Source organism: Electrophorus electricus, chromosome 1 (assembly GCF_041902795.1).
Source record: "Electrophorus electricus isolate QZ-2024a chromosome 1, ASM4190279v1, whole genome shotgun sequence".
Taxonomy (NCBI): domain Eukaryota; kingdom Metazoa; phylum Chordata; class Actinopteri; order Gymnotiformes; family Gymnotidae; genus Electrophorus; species Electrophorus electricus.
The window spans coordinates 26,651,560-26,660,690 of record NC_137497.1 but is presented as its reverse complement, the minus strand read 5'-3'; the positions used below and the strand labels follow the sequence as shown (position 1 = coordinate 26,660,690).

Sequence of the window (9,131 nt, the reverse complement as noted above, 5' to 3'; positions counted from 1 at the left end):
TCTGACTTCTTCCCTATTGTGGCCCCTCCCCTTACTCCTCCCCCTGCAGTGACTCCTCCCATCCCTTCCCCTGCTGTGGCACATCTCACATCCAACCAAGACACAGACTTCTTTACTGCTGTGGTTCCTTCCGCCTCAGAACAATGAGAAGGCTTTAGGCTGACTGGCCAGTTGAAATGGGTTTTGGACATACTCATTGAACCCAAAATAGGACTTCTAGGACTTCATGAACCCAGAACATTTTTCTATTTCTTACTTGTTTTTATTACTTATTCTGTTCTTTATTGTTTATATTTTATTGTTCCTGTTGTGGTGTCTGATGTCGACCAGAGGAGAATGGGCTCACCTGTGAGTCTTGGTTCCACTGAAGGTTTCTTCTTAGGGCATTTTTCCTTGTCACTCTCACCTTTGGCTTGCTCCTTGGTGGATTGGAATTGGGCATCTGTAAAATTGCTTTGTGACAATGGCTATATATAAATAAATCTGATTTTGTCTTTGAAATTTGACTTTAGTCTATTAAAGTAATCTGCTATCAACAAACTAACAAGCCTATAAATAAATTAATAAATAAAAACATAACAAAAATAATATGAATTGAACTGAACTGCAGTGATACTAAGAACTAAAGACTAGATTTACAACACTGTCTTTGTGTCTTGTAAACTCTTTGAACAACATCACAGGCATATTGTAAGAAATATCCCACAATAGATATCCCCAAATTTTTTTGTTTAATTTATAAACTGGACAATTCCATCATAGGAGATTTTTGCTCAACCATAACATGTTGCTTCAGACAATTGACATATGTAATATTAGGGTCAGGCTATAGTTGGTAAATGTTTTTTCCAACCTGTGAGTGAGGCACATTCGTACCACTAGAGGGCCCATGGACACATCAGTCTCCCCTGTTGGCTCAATAAACTCAACGTTTACCTATGCTGCTTTACACTGACAATGAATGTTGAAATGCCATGTTGAACCAAGAAATAAGAATTTAAAATGGATGTCTGCCATCATGACGTGGTTGGGTTATTTCACCATTCACGAAACTGGCCATTAGAATTTAGAATGCCCCTAGAAGAGAATAGCTCTGGAGTCTGGCACAGTCTGTTCACACAGTCTGTGTATTCAGGCACATATTCTGTTTTCTTCTCCCTTCTGAATATATTTTCACATATATTCTCTTTTGTTCTCCCTTCTGAACATAATCATTATGAAGTATATTGGTAACATTTCACAATTAATAGTAACGATCAGCATGTATTTCCTGTGTATAAATTATCTGAATGGACAGTGTCTGGTCTCTCATTAACATAAAAATATACATGAATTGATTTTTAGGCTTTAAAATTTTTAAAGCTGCAGTACAGTGATATGCCTTAATACGCAGACTGTGCAAACAGACTGTGCCAGACTCCAGAGCTATTCTCTTCTCAGAGCAATCTAAATTTTGTCATTTGAAGTTTCACTAATTTCTATATGAAATAATAAATAGATTTAGAAAAATAAGAATCATAGAGATTGATGTTAAAGAGTTTTCACCTGCCTCAGCAGCATTGCAGAGGAGAGTCTGAGATTGAGAAACAAGGAGAATCATTAAAGTAGCAATGTAGCAATGAGACACAAGAGGTGCAAGAGGTTTGCTTCATATTCACAACAACCACAGTCTGTGATGGAAAACAAATGATGTTGCCTCCTTATCTTGAAGACCCCTATGCAAAGAAAAGCAAGCAAGAGATAGCAAGGGAGAGAGAGAGAGAGAGAGAGAGAGAGAGAGAGAGAGAGAGAGAGAGAGAGAGAGAGAGAGAGAGAGAGAGATGGGGGAGCAAAGACCACCACTATCATTTTCCCCTCTCCAGTTTATTTCTTTATAGGGTGCAGTTCTTGTCTGGAGCACTAACACACAGACACACAATTCCCCTTTCCCTCACACACTACACTTCAACCCCCCAACAGAGACAGAGTAGTGGACCCATCACACATGGACCCATCACACATGCTGCATCAACAGACCCCATGGGTCCTAAACACTGCACCTCAATTACAGAAGAGCTGTATGTATTGGGTTGGGGACAGGCGCAACACAGTAGGATGAAAAGAAGCACGACTGTCAGGCGAGCATGTTTTGAACATTTCCACATACCTCCCTTTGCTCAGAAAACTGCTGGCTGCCTCCAGTAACAAGCACGCTTCAGAAAAATATGAACATACTGCCAGACTGACAATAATAATGAGGATCACTGCAATAAGAGTGCCTTAAAGATCACTGCAATAAGAAGCCTTAAAGGCTTCAGATTTTGATCTATAACTCTGTATCATCTATTTTGCGTTGATCTAGATCAGTGGGCAAGCATAGCTATAACAGCTGAAAGGGCTGAAGGATAGCAGCAAAGTAAGCTGGAGCACGTGAGAGGAAGCCTGCGTCGGCTGTCTAATGCCTTTACACCCGCTGTTGTTCCTATGCGCAATACAGAAAGAGACAGGCGGGAGAGAAAGAAGGAGAGAGGGAGAGAGAGGAAGGGAGGGAGGGAGGTAGAGAGGGAGAGAGAGGGAGGGAGGGGGGAGAGAGAGAGGGAAAGAGAGGGAGAGAGGGAGGGAGAGAGAGGGAAGAGTGCGCGGTGCTGCGGCAGCATTCCCGTTCACTAAACGGCTCGTGCGGGTCTGCCTGCCTGACAACCCCTGCAGCAAGAGCAAGAGAGAGCGCAGAAACGTGTGTGAGAGACCGAGAGTGCAAAAGAGAGAGCAAGCGACAGAGAGTCTGAGAGAAAGAGAGGAAGAGAGTGAGAGTGAGAAAGAGAGAGAGAAAGAACAGGAGGAGGGTGGGCAGGCTTATTCTGCTGCTGTGGGGCTGTGTAGAAGCGAAGCGGCGCACTCCGGTGGCGACACTCTCACCAGCATCAAGCCAGCAGCCCGAGCCCTGGACCCCCCCGAGCCTCCCCAGAGCAGCAGCAGCAGGCGGCACGGGCTCGCGGACGCAGCACCATGGCACAAGCCGCCAAGCACCTCCGCAAGAACAAGGACTTAGAGGCTCTCGCCGAGCAGGAGCGCAAAGAGAAGGAGGAGGAGAGGGTGAAGAAGAGGAGCCGCTCACGGGACAAGAAGCGCAAGGTAAGGGCCGGGCTGGTGAGCAGTGGGAAAAGAGAGCAAGAGAGCAGGGGAGAGTGGAGGACTAGGAGAACCCCCCCCTCCCCCCCGACCCCCATCTTTGAATCAAAGGTGTTGGGACAGTAACAGTACAATGCAGGAAACATACCTGCTGTAAGCGTATTCTTACTCTGCTACACACACACGCACACACACATGCACACACATGAACACACACGCACACACACGCGCACACACACGCGCACACACACAGCCACATATGAGGAGAAGCAGCCTGCAGCACTGTAAGGATGCACTGGACACACTCTGTCTTAGGAAGGTTTAGAAAATCATATGTGAGCCTAACAGCACACATTCATAACTAATAAGTCAGAGGGTATTTACAGTTTCTTCTCTGAAGGTCCAAAATCCCACATCAGCTCTAGGTGGGAATGAGATGACCATCAGATGGCTGATGCTCCTGCTCCAACAGAGTTGGTTTCTGTTTGCCGTTGTGCTGTGTTGAGGTGTGCTGGCAGTCCTTTGGTTGTTTAGCCTGTTAGAGCTGTGATCCCTTTTTCCTCTAGAGCACTGCAGAGTGTTATATTACAGCAGCTCTCTATGAGGGCAGCTCTGTGCGTGTGTCTGCGGTGGAATACACGTCGATATTCTCACTCTCTCTCTTGGTCTTTCTCTATTTTTCTGTTCCCCTTCTCTCGCTTCTGCTTTCTCTGTTGCACTTGTTTCCTGAAAATAAAGACAAAGATAAGTCATGTATTCTAAATATCATGTAAATAGACTTCAGTGATAGTCCATACATTCTACATACTATGCACATAGACTTCCATGTACTTGTGAGACAAAGAAAAGCCCAGATTTTGCTGCTGCTGAAAGTCTGAAAAGCTCAGTGGTGATTTTTGCATTCATACATGTATTTTAATTCATTAACTTTTCAGTGGTGTTCTAGTGTTGTTCTGTTTGAGTGATTATCTTTCTGGTCTACCTCTGATCAGTCTGGCCCTGCTATATGGACAGACTCTCTGTCTGACTGTCTAGCTAGTCATCTAAAGGTTTGTCAGTCTTTCTTTGTATCTTTTTGTGTGCCTTCTATCTATCTATCTATCTATCTATCTATCTATCTATCTATCTATCTATCTATCTATCTATCTATCTATCTATCTATCTATCTATCTATCTATCTATCTATCTATCTATCTATCTATCTATCTATCTATCTATCTAATCTTATCTAATGGGAAAAGCCTTTTAAAAAATGCTTGCTTTTAGCAACTAACAAAAATCTGGCATAACTGCCATGCTCAGATATGTACCATAGATCTGTCATTTGGACTTTTTACTCATATTTCAGGTTTTCTGTTGCTGTGTTCTTTGCATTTCTACATAAATGTTTTTTTGGACAAATTTCACTGTTTTACAGAATTGTGTTGCACATCTGCATTTGCGTGATTTCCAAATCATATTATGGCAATTGAATTCCATTTTCAGCATACCCAGATGAAGTTATCAGTGTGATTTATTTCCTTCTGTTTATGCTAAGCATAATGTTTATACATGTAAGGAAATGGCTAATCCCTCTAAAAAATGCAAAATAACATCAGATATTAGTTGTTACTGTGCTGTTTATTGCAGAGTGAAGAATGCAGTTCATTAATGATTTTTTAAAGTTCAGAACAAAATTATGAAGAAACATTATATGCATTATAATTTTACAGGCCTTTAAAGTTTCAGGCCGTAGTTTTGGGTGTGAGACTGAACACTTCTTCTCCAGGCCGGAAAGCCTACCTATTCACCCCCCTACTGACACTGTGAATGTGTGGATGGGTAGTGCAGACCATTTGTAGACACATGATGGCTCAATTTGTTTAAAATAAATAATTCAGTTTTTCCTTTTTCCATTTTGTTTGCTAACATCTACTAACTATGAAAGTACAGAATAGAATTAGAAAATGATGTTACCTGGTGGAATAGAAATGAACATTCCACATTCAGCAGTTGACCCAGTTCACCTCCACTCCTAGCCATTCATTCAGATTAAACTTTGAAATGTTCCTCAAAAAATAAAAAAAGAAGATAGAGATAGAGCAAGTTAGTCAATGGTCATGCTATCAAACTTTGCTTGAATGTATGTCATATTAACAATGACAATAATAAATAACGTAAGCTTTCTGAATAAGTGCACCCAAACGCAAACACACCATATAGGCACATCCTTTGGTTTTTGTGTTTTAAATGTTTAAAGCCTTTGGTTCTCAATGATGAAACTGTTTATTCTGTCATTTATAGGCTTTATAACAGATAGTACAATCACTTTGTCCATAGCTACTCTCTGTGTTAAGTGATGTGGCTAGACCCACAATCTCACTATTCTTATGAATTCATACCATATAACATATATGAGAAGCTACAAACAGTTCCAATCAGGGACATGGGCTGGCTTATCACACACAGCTTCTTCATTCAGATGAAATATGACAACATTGTTCTTGCTTGTTATAAATGAGAAATGGGTTGTTGAATTTTCGCCCCTAAATTGTTTTGTAGTAGAATGGCATCTGTTTGAATTGTGATTTACAGTAGGCATTTGTACAGAAACAAAGTTGGCCTCAGCATGAAGCTGAAACGAGCTTAGTGTTGTTTTTGGTCCCATTGCTAAGGTGCTGAGCCAGCATGGTTCTATTTCTCTCCTTCTGGCTCCTTATGTGATGTGTGACAGAGGGTACATTTAAGAGACACTTTTTATTTAAACATGCTAATGTGACATTACAACTATGATTTTAAATAAGACTGTGAGGAGTGTAAGCATTTGATCCAAATAATTTGATGTAAATCAATTTGAATCTACACCACTAGTTGAATATTTTCTATTTGTTTTTATGTTGTTGGGTTTTTCCAGGTGTGTCTAATGCAGATATGTGCTTTTGTTGGAGAGAAGCTAATCTGGGGGAGCACTGCACTAATTGTTGCTTGCAAGTAACAGATTCAACAGGTGTCTTTAGTGATTGCATTTGATTTACTTTGCTGTCTCTCTCTACATTCTAAGTGCACACAATTTCAACCTGTTGTCCAGTTTAACTGCTGTCTAATGCCTTTATACCCACTTTGGTTCCTCTGCGCAATACAGAAAGAGACAGACAGGAGAGAAAAACCTAAATGTTTGCATACATACACACTAGAATCCTTTAATAACCACCCTATGATTTCCAATTTAACTTAAACTACAAAGGTAAAAATTAAAATCACAACCTTGTAGTCTGAAACAATTCAAAGTAGAGACAGAAACACATTTGTTGTACAGTCTCATTTAGTCTCTTAAGGGCCAAGACCTAGCTAGGTTTGCTGAGGGGATGTGATTTTTTCACAGGCTGTCTGGAACAATACATTGAGCAGATTTCTGTTTGTATGGTGTCTAATCTGAAATGGCATATTATGACATGAGCTCATACTAGATAGTCAACTGCAATTAATGAAATAAAAAATCCTAACAGGGATCTAAACAGGTTGATCACCTTTACTAGCAAAAGGCCTCAACACAGTCCCCACCCTGTCCTCATGTACCTCAACACAGTCTCCACTTTGTTCATCTCAGGGATTGTCAAAAAATAGCCAACATTAGCCTTTCCTTCATGTTAGATGAATATAGTATATCTTCAATTTTGATTGGTCAGCAGTGGATGACACATGGTGTAGAGCGCTGCATGGAAAAGAAATTCTGTCCCCATCCCATCCATTGTCCACATCTATAACACAGTTCCCACCCTGTCCTCATGTGCCTCAACAAAGTCCCTACTCCATCCTCTTGTGCCTCAACACAGTCCCCACCCTGTCCCCATGTGCCTCAACAAAGTGCCCATCCCATACCCCGGTTAGCATGCATCATCCTCCCAACCCCATTTACTTGATCCCCACTCCATCCCCATGTGCAGGAACAGTCTCCACTACTGCCCAAATATGTGATTTTTCATTTGGGTTGATTTCATAATCATTCAAACTATAATAGTATGTTAACTCCTATAATTTAGTAGGACAAATATAATTCACAGTATTGCAAAAAAAAAAAGTAAATATTTCTCCTTACACTTTATTTCTCAGTTTGCCTGACTCGCTCTTGAGTAATTTTTAGTTTCAACAAAATGGATGATGCACCCATGCATCAAAATTAAGAACATACCAGGGTTCCAGTGTATGCAGCTAATGCTGGAACTGCATATATCTAATGATAGAATACAATACAATACAAGTGTTGCCAATTACTTTCAAAATAAAGCAGCTAAAGCTTACTCAATAAAGTGCTAAATGATGTTATGTGATAGTTAGTATATTTGTTACATGATCGTGTCATATTTGCATACTGCCTAGTGTCAATTGGCGTTAACCCTCCTCATCTGTTTGGTTCTCATCTACTCTCTGTGCTAACACATACTGTATTTTAATACATCTGAATTCCCAATCTGTTATAATTTACATATTTTCCATTTCTTCTGTCAGACAACAGGACAAGATTGAAACAGTGACTGAAATATGGCCCACTAACACTATATATTAAAAGCAGGTCACTTCCAAGCCATTTTGAAATTCTGCTCTGCATTAGAGAATACATCATTTAAAGACAAGTACTGTGCTGTGATTTTGCTTATATTTATATATATGTAAAATGATCACTCAAAGAGAAAGTTGATCACACCAGTGATGCCACAGCCATCCGTGGCCTGGAGCTTGAGAGAAAAAAAACTGGCTGTGCTCTCGGGGAGGGAGCAGTGGTATACTGTCTCTACTGTCAATAACAGTGACACTGACCAATCATCTAATCAGGTAGATCACCCTTTCTACCAAAAGCCCAGGCTGAAACTCTCAAACGTGTACTGACTGCATCAGTATGTAATATTAAGTAAATGATTGCATATGTATACCTGACATTGCTGACAGACATTTTTAGAAGACATTTCTCTGAGGGAGTTCAATTTAATCCTCTCTGCAAGAATCAATGAGGATTATTCTTCCTCATATTTTATTTCTAGGCTGCAGGGCCAAACTAGTGAAATAATGTTAATGTATGTACTTCCATTGTGGTTTTCACCTTGATGGTCATTTAAGGTTAGGTTGGTTATGAAACTACATGCCTCACTTTGCTGTATTTCTTCCTCTTTAAATTTAACAGCAGCCAACAGCTATTTTAAATTCTTCCTGAAAAGGTCAGTGAGACAATGTAAGGCAGCAGAAGGTGAAGTCCTGCCATTAGCTGTACTTTGGTGCATGTTCCCAGGATGCTGTTAATATGCTCAGTGAATCAGAGGTATGGGCTACAGCTAACTGCAGAGTTCGCATTAGCCCTTCCAGCATCTCTTTCTATTTTGACTCAGTCTAACTAAATAGAGCTTGAGCTATTTCCACTTTACTGGTGCAATGCTCTACCTCATCTTTTGACCGGGACAGGTCTGTGTTCGTCCCGGACAGGTCTGCGTTTGGCTCGGACAGGTCTGCGTTTGACCTGTACAAGACTGTGTTGCATCAGACAGGTCTGTGTTTGGCTGCTATTTTATTTTCTTGCAATTATCACTCTGTCACTCTGTGTGTGGTCCTGAGGGAGCCTATGTACATGTGACTCAGCAGAAAGCAGACCAATAAAACGCAGTCATATTTACACACAGGTTGGATGTAGGGCTTGCTTGAACTCTGTAATTTAGAACTCATTTAGTTGAGTGGGTATGTTGAGTGTGAGTGAGCATGTGTGAGGAAAGAAAGACAGAGAGAGAAGAACTTGAATGAGCAAGAAAAATGAGAATGCATGTGGTGTGAGTATATGTGTAGAGTACAGAGCAAACTTCAGATGTGATGAACCAATGGGTGCCAATTCTATCACTCAATAAAATAGCAACATTATTAACATTATTATTAGAAACTCAAACATGCACATAAACACATACAGACATTCATTAAGTACAATAGTTACTTATCCTCTCAAAAAGCTCTCAAAAAGCTCTCAGCCTATTATCTATCAATAAAATTAAACACTCAATTCATTGAAG

The 9,131-nt window shown here is 40.4% G+C and overlaps 1 protein-coding gene across 1 annotated transcript in view; it reads left to right on the top strand.

Annotated features, from left to right (window-relative positions):
- Nucleotides 1-2,709: 2,709 nt before the first annotated feature.
- ank1a (ankyrin 1, erythrocytic a) overlaps nucleotides 2,710-9,131 on the top strand; it is a 121,095-nt gene continuing 114,673 nt past the window's right edge. The window contains exon 1 of the mRNA XM_027016862.3: nucleotides 2,710-3,111. Within this exon, the coding sequence (XP_026872663.2) occupies nucleotides 2,986-3,111 (126 nt within the window). The 5' untranslated portion in view covers nucleotides 2,710-2,985. The remainder of the gene's footprint in view (nucleotides 3,112-9,131) is intronic.